Source organism: Macaca nemestrina, chromosome 2 (genome assembly GCF_043159975.1).
Source record: "Macaca nemestrina isolate mMacNem1 chromosome 2, mMacNem.hap1, whole genome shotgun sequence".
In the NCBI taxonomy this organism is placed as follows: Eukaryota; Metazoa; Chordata; class Mammalia; order Primates; family Cercopithecidae; genus Macaca; species Macaca nemestrina.
Window position 1 is genome coordinate 92,497,260 of NC_092126.1, and position 22,643 is coordinate 92,519,902.

The following is a 22,643-nucleotide window of genomic DNA, read 5'->3' on the forward strand; positions in this document are numbered from 1 at the left end:
TGACCCGCCCCCATTTTTCCTGTTGCTCGTAGTAGCCATGGCGGGCATGAGTTTGTTGCGTCGGGTTTCGGTTACTGCGGTGGCAGCGCTTTCTGGCCGCTCCCTTGGCACTCGACTCGGATTTGGGGGCTTCCTCACTCGTGGCTTTCCGAAGGCTGTTGGTGGGTGCTGGCCTTGGGAGAACGGGCGTGAAGCGGGTGCAGGGCGAGAAAAGAGAGGACGCTTCCGGGGTGACCTTGGTGGGATCCGGAGGGAGCCGGGACAAATTGTCGGCTTGGGGCTTGAGAGGAGAGACGGAGCGCGAGCTATAGGAGGGGTTTTCCTGAAGTAGTCAGATCGATCGCGTTTACATTATTAGCATTTCTAAAACGTTGTTATTCACCATCTCAATGCTAATTTGCGGATGAAGCTGAGTCTAGGAAGCTATAGAGCTGAGACCTGTATCTCTAGGTCACAAGCTTATTGTTGCGTTCCACCTGCCCAAAGGCTGGGTTCTAGTCCCACATATGCAAAGTCATGTTGCTGAGAAGCCCACCTATGCTAAGGAATATGAAGACAGGTAATATGTAGACAGGTAAAGAGGCTCAGGGCCAACTTATTCTTTAGGCACAGTAAGTACGGTGCCGCCCAATAATGAGATGCAGATGGACTGGGGGGGGGGAGAGAGGTTTTTTTTGTTTTCTTTGTTTTTTGAGACAGTCTCACTTTGTCACCCAGGCTGGAGTGCAGTGGCGCGATCTTGGCTTACTGCAACCTCCGCCTCCTAGGTTCAAGCGATTCACCTGCCTGAACTCATGATAGTTTTAGGGGTCCACGAAAGTGTTTTAATTTAAATTTCTTTTTTAAAAAGATCATAATGTTTATGAATATGATAACGAATCTAGCCTGTATTATATTCATTTTATACCAATGCAGTCATAACATACGATTTTTGGTAACTTAGAGGAAGGGGCCCTTGAAGGCAAAAGTGCCTAGGTCTCAGGAAAGTCATAATACAGTCTTTTTGTTTGTTTGTTTTGAGACAGTCTCACTCTGTCACACAGGCTGGAGTGCAGTGGCACCGTCTTGGCTCACTGCCCGGGTTCAAGCCATTCTCCTGCCTCAGCCTCCCAGTAGCTGAGACTACAGGTGCACACCACCACGCCTGGCTAATTTTTGTATATTTAGTAGAGATGGGGTGTCATCATGTTGGCCAGGCTGGTCTCGAACTCCTGACCTCAAATGATCTGCCTGCCTCAGCCTCCCAAAGTGCTGGGATTATAGGCGTGAGCCATTGCATCTGACCAATACAGTCTTAACAGGGTTATTTGGACCTAGTGAGTTGCATTATGGCGGTGTGAATAATCATAGCAAAGCATCAAATGCTTGGTATTCGGTGCATTTTATTATCTCAAAGACTGTGCAAAGAAATTACAATGTTATTTTCATTTTACAGATGAGGAAACTGACTCAATTATTAAATAATGTGTCACTGTACTAAATGATAATGACAGCCAACATTTACTGAGCACCTGTTATGTGTCAAGCATCATTTTCCTTTTTTTTTCAAGACGGAGTCTTGCTGCGTTGCCCAGGCTGGAGTGCAATGGTGTGATCTTGGCTCACTGCGACCTCTGCCTCCTGGGTTCAGGCAATTATCCTGCCTCAGCCTTCTGAGTAACTGGGTTTACAGGTGCATGCCTCCGTGCCGGGCTAATTTTTTTTTTTTTTTTGTAGAGATGGGGTTTCACCATGTTGGCCAGTCTGGTCTCGAACTCCTGACCTCGTGATCCACCCACCTCGGCCTCCCAAAGTGCTGAGATTACAGGCGTGAGCCACCGCACCTGACCTCAAGCATCATTTTAAGGGTTTAAAGTATTAATTTATTTAATCCTCCTCATTAAATATATACTGTGAGCTATTTGCCCTGTGCATTAGAAACAGGTAAAGAGGAAGTGAAACTTTAAAGTCAAAAAGTTGTCTCCAGCCTCAAAATATCTTGTTCTGTTTTTACCCTTATTCTCCCAATTTAATTTGAATTATGCCACTCCACAGGATGAGGCAATATACATAGGGATTTGCTTGAAACATGATGCAAAGAACCAGTGGTATTTAACAGATTTCCAGCAGGAATTTGAACTTGTTACAAAATTACATATGCTAACATTCCTTGATGAAAATGCCTTTTAAGTCTTTTCTGATTACAAATATCCTCATATAGCCAAATACAAATACTTCAAATACTCGCCCTGGTAGTATTCAATCAAATCTAGCTGGAGATAAACTGCAGCAAAATTTCACCCCTAGTTTCTCTTTCTACATTATTGCCCTTTCTTGGGCTTCTCAAAGAATCATTACCGTGTTCTGCGCCCTTTCCAGTCAGAGCAGGGAAGGATCTAATAGCTATCTTTACTAAAGGTTACTGTGTTTTCTGCTGTGTACCTGCTTTCAAAGGTATTTTGCATCTGTCACTGTGATATGAAAGGTTTTAATCTCTTATATGGTTGTTTGTATCTGTCCCTACAAGAATGTAAGCTCTAGTGTAGTAGACAACCTGTCTTGTCTTGTTTTCTCTGGAGATAGACTGCCTATCTTCAAATTCTGGCTCTAGAATTTAGAAGCCATGTCTGTGATCATCACATCTTGGAAGCTAAAGTGGAAGACACCTAATTGCTCATAACCTGCGTTTCCTCCTCTTTAAAAAAGATGAGAATTTTAACCTGCCTCAAAAGGTAGTTGTGAAGAGTGGAAAAAATCAACAGTGCCTGGCAGCAGTAATCTTTAAGAAAATTGTGGTAAAGTACACATAACATTTACCATTTTAACCATTTTTAAGTGCACCGTTCAGTGGTATTAAATACATTCCTAATGCTATGCAACCATCACCGTCATCCGACTCCATAACTTTTTTCATATGCTAAAACTAAAACTCCGTATCCGTTAAACAGTAACTCTCCATTCCCCTTCCACGTAGACCCTGGTAACCACCATTCTGCTGTCTTTATGATTTTGACTACTCTATTTTTCATGTAAGTAGAATCATAAAATATTTGTCACTTAGCATAATATCCCAAGGCATATTTATGTTGTAGCATATGTCAGAATTTCCTTCTTTTTAAAGCTGAATTGTCCATTGTCCATTGTATGTATTTACCCCATTTTGCTTATCCATCATCTGTCAATTGGGTTGCTTCAGGTTTTTTGTTTGTTTGTTTGTTTGTTTGAGACAGAGTCTTGCTGTGTCTTCCAGGCTAGAGTGCAGTGTCATGATCTTGGCTCACCGCAACCCCTGGCTTCCAGTGTTCTCGTATCAAACTGAGGGTCAGGCTGCTATTTCTTGCTGCCCAATAATGAGATGCAGATGAACTGGGGAGGAAGAGGGGGTTTTTTTTTTTTTTTTTGAGACACAGTCTCATTCTGTTGCCCAGGCTGGAGTGCAGTGGTGCGATCTTGGCTCACTGCAACCTTCGCCTCCTGGGTTCCAGGGATTCTCCTGCCTCAGCCTCCCAAATAGCTGGGATTACAGGTGCATGCCACACCACGCCCGGCTGATTTTTGTATTTTTAGTAGAGATGGGGTTTCAACATGTTGGCCAGGCTGGTCTTGAACTCCTGACCTCAGGTGATCCGCCCGCCTCGGCCTCCCAAAGTGCTGGGATTATAGACATGAGCCACCACGCCTGGCCAGAGAGAGTTTTTATTCCTGTAACCGGTTACAGGGAGAAGTCCTGGAAATTATCGCCAGACCAACTTAAAATTACGGTTTTCCAGAGCCCATAGACCTTTTAAGCTGTATGTCTACATGTAAGTGTGCACTCATCTAAAGACATAAGTGACTAAGTTTTTAAAATCGATAATTAAGGTCCGAGTCCTGAAGACCTTCCTCTGGAGCCTTAGTAAATTTACTTAATCTAAATGGGTCCAGGTACTGGGGTGATTACCCTTATCTTGTCTCCTGCTAAATCATGGAGGTTTGGGAAGTTCCTTCAGACCCCCAGTAAACTTGTTTGTGGAGGCCTGGGGAGTTTCTTCATACCCACAATAAAACGTGTTTAATCCTAAATGGGTTCTGTTAAGAATTCCTTCGAACTCCTGTCCTCAAGTGATCCACCTGCCTTGGCCTCTTAAAAGTGTTGGGATTATAGCTGTGAGCCTACACCCAAGCACTTGCAGATTTTAATTACTGTAAAGCTTCACTTAACATCATTGGCTTTTGAAACTGCAACCCTCAGAACCTATAATAAAGATGGAAATGATGTTGTTTAAGGACCTGCTGTATGTGGTTTCACTTAAAGTCACAGTTTCCAAGAACTTATCAGTGACATTGAGTGTGACTTGTTTTGTGAATAATGTTTCTGTGAACATGGATGTACAAATATCTCTTCTGAGACCCTGCTTTCAATTCTTGTGGGTGTATCTGCAGAAGTGTAATTGCTGGGTCATGTGTGTCATGGGTGTCACTGGCTGGGACTGGCATTGTGGGTGGTAAAAGAATTTACCAAGACAGTCATAGGTAAAGAGGACAGATTTGTTAGAGAAAATACAAAGATAAAGTTGCAAGGGAACAGTGGGCAGCACAGCAGAGAAGGGGCTATCTGCAGAATCAGGGGCTACAGGGAAGTTTTATAGGGTCATACTGACGGGACTATGAGCAGAGAAGGTGTGCAGATAAGGTCACTCTGCTGGGGCTATGTGTTGAATGAGGTATTTGGGAACAGGATGTTGTGCCCGTGCGTCGCCTGTGATTAGCCGTGTCTCAGCAGAATTGCTTTCCTCCTCCTGGGGCCCCTTACTTGTTGCTTATGTATCTTACTAGGATTCCACAATATGGTAATTCTATTTTTAATTTTTTGAGGAACCCTCATGCTATTTTCCATAGCAGCAATACCATTTTACATTCCTTTGTTTACCAACAGTGTGCAAAGATTCCAATTCCTCCATATTCTGACACTTGTTATTTTCTGGTTTTTTCAAAGTAGCCATTCTGATGGGTATGTGATGATATCATTGTAGTTTTGATTTGCATTTCCCTAATTAGTTTGCTTCTTGGCCATTTGTATATATATCTTCTTTAGAGAAATGTCTATTCAAATCCTTTGCTTATTATTTATTTTATTATTTTTTATCTTGAGTACGAGGTCTCCCTAATGTTGCCCATGCCGAACTTGAACTCCTGGACTCAAGCAATCTTGCTTCAGCCTCTCAAGTAGCTGGGACTACAGGTACATGCCACTCTGCCAAGCTATTTGCCTGTTTTATTTTTTCGTTTATTTTTGGCAGGATCTTGCTCTGTCACCCCGGCCGAAGTGCAATGGCGCAGTCATAGCTCACTGTAGCCTCAACCTCCTAGACTCAGGTGATCTTCCTGCCTCAGCCTCCTGAGTAGCTGGGATGACAAGTACACACCACCACACCCGGCTAATTTTTTAAGTTTTTTGTAGAGATGAGATCTGGCTATGTTGACCAGGCTAGTTTTAAACTCCTGGGCTCAAGAAATTCCCCACCTCAGCCTCCCAAAGTGCTGGGATTACAGGCATGAGCCACCATGCCCAGCCTATTTTTAAATTGGATTATTTGGTTTTTTATTGTTGTTGTTGAGTTTTCTATGTGTTCTGATATCAATCCCTTATCAGATATATGATTTGCATATATTTTCTCCCATTCTGTGGGTTGCCTTTTTACTCTGCTGATAGCGTCCTTTCAGACACAAAATTTTTAAATTTTCATGAAGTCCAGTTTGTCTGATTTTTCTTTTTTTGTCTGTGCCTTTGAAGTCCTGGCATTAGCCTTCTACAAATTCCTATAGCCTCATCTTTCCTAAAAGTCTAGTACTGTCATGTTCTCCATCACCCTCTGTAAACCTTTCTCAGAAAATTAGCAGATAAAGCTATTCTATTTAATTAAATTATTTATTAAACATCAGAGATTGTGTAATTCCAGAAATGAGCTAATTTCTCCCCTCAGCTGCAGGTAAATTTAATTTATAATTGAAGACTGATATGCACAACTTATGGTTTTTAAAAATGTGAAGAATATTAATATGAATATATAAACAAGAGTGCTGTGGAGTTAATCCAGACATGGAATAGATGGGGCATTTTAACCGAATTAAAGGGATAGTTTTAATTGGTGGAACTGGCAGAAAAGTAAAGGTTAAGTTTTTTTTATTAGATATATGACTCTTGGGGCAGGTAGGTGTTGGGAGAAAAGGCAAATAAAGGAAAGTTGGGACCAAATTGGGGGAGGGGAGGGACTGACTACAAAGCCAAAGTATCTTCATTTGATTTTGTAGGCAACAGAGTGTTATAGCAGAAGAACAATATCAGGAGTGTGTTTTAGGAAGATGCTTCTGAATATTGGATGGCTTATAGGGTATGTTGATTACCTAGGCCAGTAAGGTAAAGAAGGCATGGAATGAAATGGAGAGTTTAAATCTTAGAATCAAGAGGCCTTGGCAAATGATGAATGAAGGATAGATGCACGGAAGATGATTGAGATTTTTATCCAAGGTAATTGAGATGGTGGTGCCCTTTACTGGGAATGACGGAAAGAAAATGACCAATTTTTATTGTTGTCGTCTTTTTATTTTTTTATTTTTTTGAGACAGAGTCTCACTCTGTCACCGAGGCTGGAGCGTAGTGGCACAGTCTTGGTTCACCACAACCTCCACCTCCCAGGTTCAAGCGATTCTCTTGCCTCAGCCTCCCAAGTAGCTGGGATTACAGGCCTGGCTAATTTTTTGTATTTTTAGTAGAGACAGGGTTTCACCATGTTGGCCAGGCTGGTCTCGAACTCCTGACCTCAAGTGATCTGCCCGCCTCGGCCCCCCAAAGTGCTGGGATTACAGGTGTGAGCCACTGTGCCCAGCCCAATTGTTGTCTTTGATACACAAAAAGTTCCTACATTATCTTATTCAATTCTTATAAAAATCGCAATCGTCAAAGGCTTAGTAACTTTTCTGAGGCTATTTGCATTTTAAAAAATTAGTTATTGAGGCCTTGGGCCTATGAAATTAATGAATACTTAATGGAGAAATTTCAGGCTTTAGAGAGCAGTGAAAGATGCCTATTTTTGGTGTCAGGAGGATCAGGGTTCCAGAAATCCTGGTAGTCACTTCATTGTAAGCAATGTTCACCCTATAATTTAATTTTTTTTTTAGGGGGAAGGCTCTAGCTATGTTGCTCAGGCTGGCCTCAAATTCCTGGTCTCAAGTGATCCTCCTGCCTCAGCCTCCTGAGTAGCTGGGATTACAAGCATGTACCGCCATTCCTGGTTACACACTAATATTTTTAGATTTAAGCAGATGGCCCTACTACATCAAAAATCATGACGGCTCAAAACATTTAAAAAGAGTTAAGTGCAAGTCAGTTGTGGTGGTGCGTGATGTAATCCCAGCTACTCCGCAGGCTGAGGTGGGAGGATCTCTTGAGCCCAGGAGTTTGAGACCAGCTTGAGTAACATAGTGAAAAACCTTGTCTCTGGAAAAGAAAAAAGAAAAAAAGAGTTACATGCTATGAAATATACTTTGAAACAATATTAATAAGTTATCTAGGACTTTTAGTGACATGACTAATTGTTTAATAATTGGGTAATATGTGTAAAGAAAGAGCAAGCTGTTCACATTACTAAATGCATTAAACTTTTTTTTTTTTTTTGGAGACAGAGTCTCGCTCTGTCACCCAGGCTGGAGTGCAGTGGCACAACCTAGGCTCACTCCTGGGTTTACTTACACCATTCTCCTGCCTCAGCCTCCCCAGCAGCTGGAACTACAGGCACCCACCACCACACCTGGCTATTTTTTTTTTTTTTGTATTTTTAGTAGAGACGGGGTTTCATCGTGTTAGCCAGGTTGGACTCCATCTCCTGACCTCGTGATCTGCCTGCCTCAATCCCCCAAAGTGCTGGGATTACAGGCATGAGCCACCGCACCCGGCCAAAAACCACAATTACTTTCAATTGCAAAAACTGCAGTTACTTTTGCACCAACCTAATATTAAGCTGAAAATAGATTGTCCCTCTAAGAGAGTATGCTCTTGAATGAACACATTTCTGCAGGTGTAGTCAGGGGATAAGGGACAGGGAAGATCATCCTGTTTTGACCCTGTACTTCTAGTGTATCAGATTAATATTGAATTGGCCTTTTGCTTTTTTGTGAGCAACTAAATTTCTGGGAGTTCCAGGTGGAAACCCACTTACCTTATTACATCGAATCCTTTTGGATTCAGCCTTTTGTAATGTGTGTAAAGACTCTTTAGGGACCCTGTTTCATCAGTGTCTTAGCCACTGATGATGTAGCAGTAGCTTTGTGTTTCTAAGTAGTTGTGTTTCTAAGTAGTTCTTTGTGTTGTAGCAGTAGCTTTGTGTTTCTAAGACTTGACAAGTCAGGAATGCTGTATCCACCTCATCTAAGCCATTCATAAAAACCTTGATGCTGCAGGACTTTTGAGAGATCCCTTTGCCAGGTTACTGCAATAATTAATCAGTACCTTTTGGTTACAGTCAATCAAGTACCCATTACAAATTTCTCTAACTTGCTCTTTCTCTCAGCTTATAATGTCTCCTCTTCCTAGCCCCCACATCTTGTCCAAATAGGAACTTTTCTTCTGGGCCACTGTATCCTATTTCTTTCCCTTGTTACCGTTACAGATTTGTAATTATTTGTGTATTGTGTATTTCTCCCAGCAAGATATATATCCCTCTTAGACCGTATATTGGTCTAGCATAGGATCTGCACATAGTATGCAATTAAATATGTATTGAATTAATGAGTACTTTGTACTGTCATCCAACCCTTTTTCTTCATCTAGTCCACAAAAAAATTCTATTATGTATCTTTCAGATGATTTGCTGAAGTCCATACTTACTTTGTCAAATTCTCTTAATCTTGTTCTTTAAAAAGCCTTAGTAGTATGAATTATATATAGTAAATTCATGCCAGTTTCTAATTTCTCTTGTGATTCTACCTCCCAAACTCACTGCAAGCTGCTTTCAGGTGTTAACCAAAGTTAAGAAGATAGTTCCTGCTTTCAAGATATTTATACTTAAAAGTGGCAGCAGTGAACACAAATATACACATCACAGTAATGTATAGTAATTCAAAAGTAGGAAAGATCTCGTATGGTTGGGAAGAATGTTGGCATCTTGGAAGATAAGATGTTATCTGGGCCTAATACAGATTTTAGGAGAGGGGACACCTTTCTAGATATTAAACATGAACAAAAGATTCAGATCTTTCTGACATCTATTATGACTGAAATTCCTTCAATGGGAAATTAAAGTTTTTTATTCCACAGTGACTCACATGCAAAATATCCTTGAGAGTAGTTACACAGTGAAAACATAGGAACCTTCAGTTTCTAAGTAACAGCTAGATCCTTTCCTGTTCCCGTGCAAAGGGCTTGGAATGCCTGTAGTGATCCTTCCAGACCTTCAAGAGGAAGAATGTAAAAAGAGGATCCAGAAGTGAAATTTTGCCTCAATTTACTTCCAGCAAGGCTTGATTAAATTCTCTCAGGGGGGAGACTTGAAGAGGATATTCTTAATCAGCAATGGTTTACCATGTGATTTTATCAAGATATTTTAGAGTGTGTAGTTTGATAACAAGTTCTAATTCCTGCTGGTGATTTGTTGAATAAATACTCTGGTCCTTTCCATCTATTTTGCAGCATAATAATACATATAATACAGATAATGTGTCATGTGAAATGTCATAATGGAATAATTTACATTAAATGTATTTCTTTTGCAGCATTAGCAAATATTTGTTGCAGAGGAGACACAGATAAACAGCTCATTAAGTAGCTAACCTCTCGGCCTGCTATTGAAACAAATTAAAATGATTATTTAGATACTTCTTTAACTTTGAATTAAAATGAGGAAAGTTATGCTTTAGAACAGTAGATCCATCTTTGTTTAAAGATATCCTATCTGACCTGGCCTTGTTACTCAAATAAGACATTTTAAAATCTTATATTAAACATCTAAGAATGTATATTTTCTTTTTGTTTCATGTCAGATGAGTAATGTGCCTACCTCATAACAAGGTTTGAGGGAGGCATATCTCACACATGAATGTGAAAACCCAGTCACCCTGCTTATGATCTGCAAAAGGATCCTTGTATTTTTTTTCTTTATAATCTGATTTTAACTCAGAATATAACAGTATACCCATATGAACCTTGTATAAAACAGGGTAATTCAATATTTCCAGCTCCTGTTCGACACAGTGGAGGCCATGGGAAAAGACTATTTGTCATCAAACCTTCTAGATTCTATGACATCCGGTTTTTGAAGTTATTGGTAAGTTTAAATTTTTTGTTGAATTAGAGTCTCTGCATGTAATGGAAAAAATTTTTGCCTCTTTAGAAAACATCTTTCATTTTATGAAATATTTTATTTTGTAAATTTATATTTCTTTCTGTAGAAGAGACTGAGATTGTAAAGTCTGATTTGTTACTGAATTTCTCTTTAAATTAGTGAAGCTTTCCTTCTTCACAAAAGGATTTACACTAAATGGAGGTAAAACATGAACCATTCCTTTCTTTTGAAGACTATGGCGTTTCGAAATAGAATCTGTGTTGCTATAACTAAAATATTCTTTAAATGACCAAAGAATTTGTTGAAAGACTTTTTTAAATAAAGGAGCTACATTATTTTGGGATATGGTTTTATATTTATATGTTGCTCAAGAACACTGATTTCAGAGGGTAACAGGGATCTATAGTGCCATCTTAATTTAGCAATAATATAATTACATTGCTTATTTAGAATGCTGACTGTATTTCTGTCTCAAGGCTCAATAGGAACAAAGTAGAGGCTTAGAAAATGGGAGATTGTCTGAACCATCTGCCACTGTAGATAAAGCTCTGAATCATCATTTGAGTACTGACCTTAAAACTTTCTCTTGCCCTTCCATTGTGTTTAATGACCTTTTTCATCTCCTTGGTTGAGCCCTTGCTTTTCTTGTTATGACCAGCTCAAATCCTGTTTAGTGATAGAAATCACCCTGATGTTTTTACACTTTTGTTCTTAACGTGTTGTTTTCTTTCATGACATTGCTTTACCAAAAAGTAAAATCACAGAAATTAATAATTTCGTACTGTATGCCCAATTTGGCAAGTTTATTTTATAAGAAATATGAGGAAATCATATCATGAGGATGATTTGTGTGTGGGGAGAGTTACGAAACGGTCATGAGAAACATTTTTTTATTTTTTATCTTAGAGATTCTACATTGCATTGACTGGGATTCCAGTAGTAATTATCATAACTCTGGTGAATGTATTCATTGGTAAGTCACTTCCATCCCCTGCCAGCACCACCAGATTGGAAAAATTTTTAAACATATGTACATCAATATAAAAAAGAAATTACGGATATTGTAATGAAAAGCTCTTTAAGCATAAGCATGGCAGTTTATCTTAAAATAACCAAATCTCAACCTGAACTAAGAATTTTTTAATCCATCCTAGAACATATAAAACTATAATCCTCGGCCGGGTGCAGTGCCTCATGCCTGTAATCCCAGCACTTTGGGAGGCCGAGGCAGGCGAATCATGAGGTTAGGGGTTCAAGAGACCAGCCTGGCCAACATAGTGAAACCCCGTCTCTACTAAAAATACAAAAAATGAGCCGGGCGTGGTGGTGGGCACCTGTAATGCCAGCTACTCGGGAGGCTGAGGCAGGAGAATGACTTGAACCTGAGAGGTGGAGGTTGCAGTGAACTGAGATCGTGCCATCGCACTCCAACCTGGGCGACAGAACGAGACTCCATCTCAAAAAAAAAACAAAACTATAGTCCTCTAACAAAGAATGAAAATGTCAATGACAATAAACGTTAGATTTTCATGGGAAATTTTGTTCAAAGTACTTCTAACATCTTGAATCTTAAAATGTTTCGTATCATAGGTATAGGGAAGACCAGAAGGAATAATATGTCTTTTATTATATCTTGTTACAGTATATAAAAACAAAATGAGAAACTTGTGGAATACCTATAAATAATGCCTTACACAGAGAGATGTCTAAAAATGTCTAACAAATGAATTGATTGTCAACCAGATTAAAGTGAATTAAAGATATTAGATATCTTCATTGGTACAAAGTTTTTAAAGGATCCTTTAAAACCACAAGAAGTTGGTTTTATTACTTTAATGGTGAAGAATTAATTTTTTAAACTCCTCATGCTGAAGTTGAACATAACCATTTTTTCTTATTAGGTGAAGCTGAACTAGCAGAAATTCCAGAAGGCTATATCCCAGAACACTGGGAATATTATAAGGTTTGTATAGGACATTGACAATTACATACTGTTACGTGCCTTGTCAATGCACTAGTTAATATCTTAATTCAGCAATTATGATATAGTCAGGTTTTTTGTTTTGTTTTGCTTTGTTTTGTTGAGACAGCATCTCTCTCTGTTGCCAAGGCTGGAATACAGTGGCACGATTTCGGCTCACTGCAATCTCTGCTTCCCGCGTTCAGGCAATTGTCATCCCTCAGCCTCCCATGTCGCTGAGATCACAGGTGTCTGCTGTGTGATCCTGGCTAATTTTGGTATTTTTAGTAGAGACAGGATTTCACCATGTTGGCCAGGCTTTTCTCGAACTCCTGGCCTCAAGTGATCCGCCCACCTCAGCCTCCCAAAGTACTGGGATTAAAGGTGTGAGCCACTGTGCCCAGCCATGATAGAGTTTTATATTTCATTTTTTATATCAAGTAGATACATTTTTTGCATACTTTTTATAAACAACTAGTTTTGATACTTAATTTTTTTAAAATCATTTTAAGCTTTACAATTTTTTAAAGAATGATTGCAGTGTGTTCTCAGCCTAACAGACTAACATAATTTATCCTAAGTTCAATGCCTTAGGAAAGATTTCACCAATGTTAATGCTAGCTGTCATTTATTGAGCACCTACTGTGTAATGGGTACTGTGCTGAGTGTTTTACAAACATTATTTCATCCCATGTAAAATGTACTATTATTATTCCCTCTTTGGAGATGAAGAAACTGAGGCTAAAAGAGTTCAGTGACCTGTCTAGATAGGGTCACTATTTCAACCCAGGCAACTTTGACTCCAGAGCCTGCACTGTTGGTCATTACGCCATACTGCCACTGCTACCAAAACCCAAAATTAATTTTGTTATTTGTTTACAAGTGTTATCATGAGCCTTGAATAGAGTATGTCCCAAAAAAAAAACGAAACTATAGTCCTCTAACAAAGAATGAAAATGTCAATGACAATAAACGTTAGATTTTCATGGGAAATTTTGTTCAAAGTACTTCTAACATCTTGAATCCTAAAATGTTTCGTATCATAGGTATAGGGAAGACCAGAAGAAATAATATGTCTTTTATTGTATCTTGTTACAGTATATAAAAACAAAATGAGAAACTCATGGAATACCTATAAATAATGCCTTACACAGAGAGATGTCTAAAAATGTCTTATTATCCCATCATGTTTTATTATCTGAATGAATTATATTTTAAATATAAATCTTAAACCATTAAATCTTAAGGCAGGCCTTAGAATTAGTTCGTTTATGCTAACTGGTACAAAGAGCCCCATTTTTGAATTACCAAAACCTGGGTTTGGCTTCTGAATCTGCCACCTAAGATGCTCAGCATAGTGTAATGGAAAAGAGCACATAGCTTTGGAGTCAGACTTGGTTTGAGTCCAGGTGCTGCCATTTATTAGCTACGTAACTTTGTGCAATTCACTTATCTTTAAAATGTGGACAAAAATAGTATCCACCTAATCTGTTAAAATTATTTTTTATATATATATATAAATCATACTAGATATAAATCAAATAACATCATACTAGATGTTATTGGTTTATCTAACTGAGATGATCATTTTAAAGAATAGTCAACTAGAAAAGCAAAATATTATTCAGAAATGGACTAATATTAAACAAATTTTCTCTTGTAGCATCCCATATCGAGATGGATTGCCCGTAATTTCTATGACAGTCCTGAAAAGATTTATGAAAAATCAATGGCCGTCCTTCAGATTGAAGCTGAAAAGGCTGAATTACGGTAGGAAAAAAGAGGGGTTGGTGGGAAAGAAAATCTTCCTAGGGTTGCCAACCACCAGAAAAAAAAAATTAATAAAACTATTACTATTTCAGCACTATAGAATGTTTTATGTAAAAGGATAAATTTATATCCAGATGCAGTGGCTTACACCTGTAATCCCAGCACTATGGGAGGCTACAGAAATTAGCTGGGCATGGTGGTATGTGCCTGTAATCCCAGGTACTCAGGAAGCTGAGGCAGAAGAATCACTTCAACCCAGGAGATGGAGGTTGCAGTGAGCCAAGACCACGCCAATGCACTGCAGCCTGGGTGACAGTGCGAGACTCTGTCTCAAAAAAAAAGGCGGGGGGGTAAAGATAGAATTCGCTTGTTTGGAGTGAAAATTATAAACTGGTGACAAGGAGACTATTAGGAGATATGTGTCAGATTAAAAGGAGTTCTTTTTAAAATTTAAAAATTTTTTTTTAGAGTTGAAGTCTTGCTCTGTTGCCCCAGCTGGGCAGCAAATGGATGGATATATCCATGCAATGAAATGTGTAATGTGGCCATTAAAAAGAAAGGGATATATGCTGTTATGGAAAGCTATGTGGATTTTCTTTCTTATATATTATATTTTATTTACATATTAAAAAACTAGACATATATATTTTTTCCCTTCTCTTATGCTGCTGAGTGCCTGTATTATTTTAACCAGTCCCCTATTGCTGATACTTGGGTTCTTTCCAAGTTTTTTGGTATTATACATACTGCTGTGTTTAATTTTCTCCCATATTGTTTGCATATTTATGTAACATATCTGGAAAATAAATTTCTGGAAGTGGCATTGATAAGCCAAATAGCACATGCTTTTAAACTTTGGGTACATATTGCCAAACTCTTCTCCAAAAAGTTGCACCAGTTGTTTCTTCATCAGTTTCCATGTTTCAGTTTTCCATGTTTCTCTGTAATGGAATTTATCAAAGTGAAACATTTTGCTGATACGGTAATTGAAAAATGTTGCCTCATCATTTCAATTTTATATTTCCTTGTAAAGTTGAGTAGTTTTTTCATATATCTGTTAGTTGTGTGTATTTCTTTTCTTTCTTTTTTTTTTTTCCTGAGACAAAGTCTTGCTCTGTTGGCCAGGCTGGAGTACAGTGGCATGATCTTGACTCACTGCAGCCTTGGTCTCCTAGGTACAAGCCATCCTCCCACCCAAGCCTCCCTAGTAGCCAAGATTACAGGTGTATGACACCATGACCAGTTTATTTTTGTTTTTTGTAGAGACATGATTTCACCATGTTGCCCAGGCTGGTCTCAAACGCCTGGGCTCAAGCAATCCACCCTCCGGGGCCTCCCAAAATGCTGAGATTACAGGCATGAGCCACTGCACCTGGCCATGTGTATTTCTTTCTCTATATGTTGTCTTTTGGCAGTGTAGAAATTTTTGCAACACAGAAGTGTTTTTATATTTTCAGACAAATTTGTAATAGTAACTAAGAGCATTTTCTTTTTTTCCTTTTATTTTTTGAGACAGTTTTGCTCTGTCTCCCAGACTGGAGTGCAATGGTGTGGTCTTGGCTCACTGCAACCTCTGCCTCCCGGGTGCAAGCGATTCTTCTGCCTCAGCCTCCCAAGTAGTTGGGATTACAGGCGCCCAACCCCGCGCCCAGCTAATTTTTGTATTTTTAGTAGAGACAGGGTTCTGCCATGTTGGCCAGGCTGGTCTTGAACTCCTGGCCTCAAGTGATCTGCCTGCCTCAGCCTCCCAAAGTGCTGGGATTACAGACGTGAGCCACTGTACCTGGCCGCTAATAAAATTTTTAATACATTTTGTATCAGTGTTTTAATTACTTTCTATGTATTTACTCATTTAATTATTGTCAGGTTTGCCAGTCTTTGGCTTTTGGGATTTTGTGTCATACAGAGATCTCTGATGATAATTAAATCAGTAAATATATAAATCCAAAATTATTTTTTTTTAATATTCACTTGTGCTTTCCTTTTGTTTTTTTGAGACAGGATCTCGTTCTGTTGCCTAGGCTGGAGTGCAGTGTTGCAGTCATGGCTCACTGCAGCACCGACCTCCTGGGTTTAAGCAATCCTCCAGCCTCAGCCTCCTGAATAGCTGGGACCACAGGTGCTGGCCACCATGCCCAACTAATTGTTTGGGGGTTTTGTTTGTTTGTTTTGGTAGAGATGGGATCTTGCTCTGTTGCCCGGGTTGATCTTGAACTCCTGGGCTCAAGCAATCTTCCTGCCTTGGCCTCCCAAAGTGCTGGGATTACAGGCATGAGTCAACTTGCCCAGCCTGTTTTTGGCTTTTTTGTGTGTGTGTGTGTGTTTTTTTTTTTTTTTTGACATGGGGACTTGCTGTGTTGCCCAGGACGGACTCGAGCTCCTGAGCTCAAGTGACCCTCCCACCTCAGCCTCCCGAGTAGCTAGGACTACAGACATGTGCCACTGCTCCCAGCTTACTATTTTTTAATGAAATAGGAAAGTGCTACACATGCTTATTTTATACCTTGACATAACAGTATATGTAGTATCTCCTCCCATGTTACTACATACAGATTCTCCTTATTCTTTTTAGCAGGTATATAGTAGTTCATTATGTGGATGAATCATAATTTAACCAGTTAGTCTCATGTTGATAAATATTTTAATTACTCATGGTTTGGGTAGTTATACTCTAAAGAGTAGACCAGAAAGAGGATGTTATTTAATCCTTCAAAAAATGATACCTGCTAAATACACCATCACAAAGGCATATAATCTCCCATAGGGTTAGTGAGCTGGTTGAGGTTAATAAAGTGACTTATTTAACTGTGATAAATTTTAAGTCCTATGAAAAAATATGTATTCTGTAAAAACAGAAAGTAGAAGGTTTGATGGAGAAGGCACTGCTTCAGGAATGTGTGATTGTGCAAAGACTTAGATATTGAAGTGGGAAAGCACCTGTATAAAATACGAGAGTATTCAGTTTGTGAAGAACAAGAACAAGTAAGTAGATGTTAGAGTTGGAGAATGTTTTTCTTGATCTTGATTTTTCTTGCTTTCTATTTATGTTTGTATAAATATTGACTGAGTGTCTGATGTTGACCGGGCCTGGTATAATGCTGGCAAATAAAAAACCAGTTCTACTCTCAGAAAGCTTTCTGTCCTAATGGCGATGGGCAGACACAAGATGTGAAACTCCAAGAAAGTTTATTCATATGTTAATTCCTAGCACAGCATATGACCATAATAGTAGACATTCTATAAATGACTCTCCTAGCATCTAAAAGGTGAGAAGATAGGAAAAGCACTGTAACAATTCAGATGAAAGTGATCTGTGCAGGCACAGTGAAGGAGAGAATTCGGTATCAATTCGAGTAATGTTTTGGTGTTAAAAACTGTTTGGTGGACCGGGTGCGGTGGCTCACGCCTGTAATCCCAGCACTTTGGGAGGCCAAGGCAGGCAGGTCACAAGGTCAGGAGTTAGAGACCAGCCTGGCCAACATGGTAAAACCCTGTCTCTACTAAAAATACAAAAATTAGCTGGGCGTGGTGGTGGGCCCTTGTAGCCCCAGCTACTTGGGAGGCTGAGACAGGAGGATCACTTGAACCTAGGAGGTAGAATTTGCAGTGAGCTGAGACTGCGCCATAGCACTCCAGCCTGGGCAACCGAGCAAGACTCTGTCTCAAAAAAAACAAAAACAAAAACAAACAAAAAAATTGTTTGATGGCTCCCTATATAAGCAACATAATAAAAGTCAAAAATTTAAGTCCCAACTTTTGCTTATAGATGTATACCAGATGTATGCCTACATAAAGGTCTGTGGAGGGACATTATACTTTACACAAAAGCAGACTCTAGTGATTGTCCTTTATGGAAATGGCTCATTAAATTTATAATTGGAAGTGCTGGGATGTCAATATTGCTGTTCCATTTGTTACAGGTTGAAGGAGCTGGAAGTACGAAGATTGATGCGTATGAGAGGAGATGGACCCTGGTATTACTATGAGACAATTGATAAGGAACTTATTGATCATTCTCCAAAAGCAACTCCTGACAATTAAGCATTTTTTTCTCCAAATACAAAGTATGTTCTCTTTGTTGGAAAATAAATTAGTAAATATATTCTGTATTTTTGCTCTCCGTGAAAAACAAACGAGCTTCTGACATTACTGTCTCTGTGTTGGTTCAGACTGAGGCTTTCGTTTAGGGAGTTTGGCTTCCAGTCCACAAAGAAGATTTAAAATGTACTAATAAAAACTGGAGAAACAGGAATTTGTAAACTCCTAAAGTTGTAGCAACTTTGAAAGGTTAGTGTTTTATTTACCTGACAAATGGAAGTTATAGAAAAGAAGTTTAATTATGTTAAGTACAAGTAATTGTAGTATTTTGTACAAATGCCTGTACTGTAGATGTCTGTATTATTGAGGTGCAACTCAGGATTTTAAGTTCCATAAAGCATTGAACCAACTCTGTAATGTTAACTCCTTAATAAACAGATTTTCAATAAGCAAATTTTAAAGTTTATAATGCTTTCATGTTTCTTTTTTTTTTTTTTTTTTTTGCTATGTATTGTTCTTTTTTTAAACTACACACATACACACAGACATGTACACACACACACACACACATGCACACACACATTCTTTTCCTAGATGCAATCTCTGAGATCCCTTAGAGTCCTATTTTGTAAACACTGGGGAAGTAGTTGTACTAGGTAATATGATTCCTGCAGAGATTATAAAATGTGAGTAAAAGATAAAAATGACTGTCATTTATTAAGTATTTATTGTCTGCTAGGCACTATATTAAATAACTGCATGTTTTTTTTTGGACGGAGTCTTGCACTGTCGTCCAGGCTAGAGTGCAATGCTGCGATCTTGGCTCGCTGCAACCTCCGCCTCCTGGGTTCAAGCAGTTCTTGTCTCAGCCTCCCAAGTAGCTGGGATTACAGGCACCCACCACCACACCTGGCTAATTTTTGTATCTTTCAGTAAAGACTTTCGCTGTGTTGGCCAGGCTGGTCTTGAACTCCTGATCTCAGGTGATTGGCCTATCTCTGCCTCCCAAAGTGCTGGGATTACAGGCCTGAGCCATGGCGCCCAGCCAACATTATTTTCAAAATGACTTACGAGGTAGTATTACTCTTGAGTTTTACATATTAGAAACCTGAGGCTCAGATGTTAAACACAAACTCGGATAGATCACTGAGAAATAAAATAAACAGATTAAAAAAAAAAAAAAAAAAAAAAACACAAACTCAGCATTTACAAAAATAAACATTTAAAATATTTACACTTCAACTTCCAAAATGGCTTTGTAGCTTAAGCACTCAGGATTTTCAAACCTGTAACAGCTTATCAATGCATCTCATCTTACAAGTATGTTTTACATTCTTCATAAAAGTAAAAATGAATCCAGGTTTCCTAAGATTCAGGCCAGTGAGTCTCCACTTAAAACCAAATGGAGAAATAATTTTTTGCTGCCTAAACACACAAGTGAATTGAAAAGACACAGGCCATTGATTCAACAAATACCTTTATTATTTTTATCGATAATGTACTTGTACATGTAATATGCTATTTTGATACATGTGTGCAATGTATAATGGTCAAATCAGGGTATTTAGGATATCCATCACCTCAGACGTCTACCTTGTGTTAGGAACATTTATTTTGAAATATAGTATGAGTTATATAACTTATGATAACTACATTTCAAAATATAATTATATTTCAAAATAAGATAACATATAAATATATGTTATTGTTAACTATAATTTACCTACTGTACTATCAAATACTAGAACTTATTCCTTGTATCTAACTGTATTCTTATAGCCATTAACCAACTTTTCTAAATTTCCTACTCTCCCCTTCCCTTCCCAGCCTCATAACCACCTTTCTACTGTTTGCTTCCACGCGATCCTTTTTTTTTTATCTTCCACATATGAGTGAGAATATTCACTATTTGTCTTTTTTTTTTGAGACGGAGTCTCGCTGTGTCGCCCAGGCTGGAGTGCAGTGGCCGGATCTCAGCTCACTGCAAGCTCTGCCTCCCGGGTTTTTACGCCATTCTCCTGCCTCAGCCTCCCGAGTAGCCGGGACTACAGGCGCCCGCCACCTCGCCCGGCTAGTTTTTTGTATTTTTTAGTAGAGACGGGGTTTCACCGTGTTAGTCAGGATGGTCTCGAACTCCTGACCTCGTGATCCGCCCGTCTCGGCCTCCCAAAGTGCTGGGATTACAGGCTTGAGCCACCGCGCCCGGCCTTGTCTTTCTAGGCTTGGCTTATTTCACTTAACATAATGACCTCCAGTTCTATCCATGTTGCTACAAATGACAGAATCCCATTCTTTTTCATAATATTGTCCATACATATCACATTTTCTATATCCATTTATCTTCTGTTGATGGACACAGGTTGCAAAGGGATTGCTGGATTATATGATAGTTCTATGTGTAGTTTTTTGAGGAACCTTCATGGTGAGGAACCTTCATAATGGTTGTACTAGTGTACATTCCTACCAACAGTGGATGAGCATTCTTTTCTGCACATCCTCACCAGCATGGTTTTTTTTTTTCTTTTTTAAAAAATGCCCATTTTAACTGGGGTGAGATGATACCTTAATGTGGTTTTGATTTACATTGCCTTAATTATGGTTGAGCATTTTTTCACATATCTAATGGCCATTCATATGTCTTCTTTTGAGAAACGTCTGTACAGATCTTTTGCCCTTTATTTAACTTTTTTTTTTTTTAATTTTTTGAGATGGGGTCTCACTCTGTCACCCAGGCTGGAGGTGATCTGGGCTCATTGCAGCTTCTGCATCCTGGGCTCAAGTGATCATTCCACCGCAGGATGACCTAAGTAGCTAGGACCAAAGGCAAGTGCCACCACACTCGGCTAATTTTTTTGTATCTTTTATAGCGACCGGGTTTCACCATGTTGCCCAGGCTGGTCTTGAACTCCTGTGCTCAAGTGATTGCTCACCTCAGCCTCCCGAAGTGCAGGGAATTTAGGTGTGCCTGGCCTTTTTGTCCATTTTATTTTTTTATTTTTTAACGGAGTCTCACTCTGTCGCCCAGGCTGCAGTGCTGTGGTGTTATCTCGACTCACTGCAACCTCTGCCTCCCAGGTTCAAGCAGTTCTCCTGCCTCAGCCTCGTGAGTAGCTGGGATTACAGGTGTGCACCACCACACCCAGCTAACTTTTATTGTATTTTTAGTAGAGAGAGGGTTTCACAATGTTGGCCAATGTGGTCTTGAACTCCTGACCTCATGATCCACCCACCTTGGCTTCCCAAAGTACTATGATTACAGGTGTGAGCCACCGCACCCGGCCTGTCCATTTTTTAATCAGGTTATTTGGTTTTTTGCTATTAAATTGTTTGAGTTCCTTATATATTCTGGTTATGAATCCCTTGTTAGATGGTGTGTTAGGCCATTCTTGTGTTGCTATAAAGAAAATCCTGAGTCTGGGTATTTTATAAAGAAAAGAGGTTTAATTGGCTCATAATTCTGCAGACTGTACAGGAAGCATGGCACCAGCATCTGCTCGGCTTCTGGGGAGGCCTCAAGGAACTTTCACGCATAGCAGAAAGCAAAGCAGGAGCAGTCACATCACGTGGCAAGAAAGCGAGAGAGAGAGGTGGAGGAGGTACCACACGCTGTTTTAAAGAACCAGGTCTCTCAAGAACTCACTCTTGTTGGAACAGGCATTAAAAGAGATTAGAGTGTGTAAGCAGAAACTCAGTTGTACGTAAGAAAACTCAATTCCCCCTGAGAAAGATAAAGAGCTGGAGTCCTTTAAAAATTAACTGCCTGTTTTTCTGTGGCTAGTGAGCCTTATCTCTCCTCCCTTCCCAGGCATTGTGAAGACCATGTTTCCCTAGCTGTGCAGCTGCAAGGTCACTAGACAGATAAACCCAAGTTGTAAAACATGTTTTTCCTTGAAAAGTAAGAAATGATGTAATGCATATCTCGATTGAATAACTGTCTTTGTTTCTTGCTTCTGTATTATGCTTCCCCTGCACAGATCTCCCCCAACCCCACGAAATGCTTAAAAGGTAGCTTAACTCTTTGTTCAGGGCTCAGTCCTTTGGATGTTAATCTGACTGGGCCAGTGCACCTAAATAATAAATATCCTCATGAACCCCATCAGTCTCTCTGATTCCATAAAAATCCTGCAACATTTCTGGGGGCTTGTCTGGGATTGGAGACAACAGATTTATCATCTCCTTTGCCTGTGGGACTAGAGCCCCAGGGCTGGAGGAGACCCAGCATCCAAGGCATGCCATGGGGGAGCTTCACCCAGGCGGAAACCAGCTCCCACGTCCCAGCAGCCTGCCCGGCAGGGCAACAGGACCAGGGACGGGGTTGTGGAATGATACCAGCACTTCAGGAACCATGGTAAGGAGCAAGGGCCCAATGCAGGGAAGCCTGTCCCATAGGGATGAAGGGAAACTTGATCACCTCCCAGGGAACAATGACTAATCCAACCCAGAGTGGCTGGGGGCGGCAGGAGTGGCTTGCCAATTTGGATGAACCTCGTGTCCCCACTAACAAAGTGAAAGTGGTTCACTGGATCTGGAGACAGGAAATGGGAGTGTGTGGGTGTGTGTGAACCCACCTGGGACATGAG

General features: G+C 39.7%; 1 protein-coding gene and 1 non-coding gene across 6 annotated transcripts; one reads left to right on the forward strand and one right to left on the reverse strand.

The window, feature by feature from the left end:
• The first annotated feature begins 2 nt into the window (after nucleotides 1-2).
• LOC105489967 (NADH:ubiquinone oxidoreductase subunit B5) lies at nucleotides 3-22,144 on the forward strand. 5 transcript variants are annotated; one of them, XR_011619915.1, is made up of 8 exons: nucleotides 3-161; nucleotides 10,189-10,277; nucleotides 11,202-11,268; nucleotides 12,197-12,258; nucleotides 13,919-14,025; nucleotides 17,946-18,089; nucleotides 18,195-18,312; nucleotides 21,527-22,144. XR_011619915.1 is itself a non-coding variant. In XM_011755143.2 (7 exons), exons 1-6 carry the CDS (start codon nucleotides 38-40, stop codon nucleotides 18,064-18,066), a joined length of 570 nt encoding a protein of 189 aa, XP_011753445.1. In that variant the 5' UTR covers nucleotides 3-37; the 3' UTR covers nucleotides 18,067-18,089; nucleotides 18,195-18,532. The 5 variants fall into 5 exon arrangements, 4 of the variants coding, with proteins under 4 accessions (XP_011753445.1, XP_011753444.1, XP_011753446.2 ...); XM_011755143.2 differs by lacking the exon at nucleotides 21,527-22,144 and having other exon boundaries at nucleotides 18,195-18,532; XM_011755142.2 differs by lacking the exon at nucleotides 21,527-22,144 and having other exon boundaries at nucleotides 17,946-18,532.
• On the reverse strand, nucleotides 9,988-10,091 carry LOC112428065 (small nucleolar RNA U13). The gene has a single exon (XR_003019932.2). It is a non-coding gene; the product is annotated as a small nucleolar RNA U13 (small nucleolar RNA).
• Nucleotides 22,145-22,643: the final 499 nt, after the last annotated feature.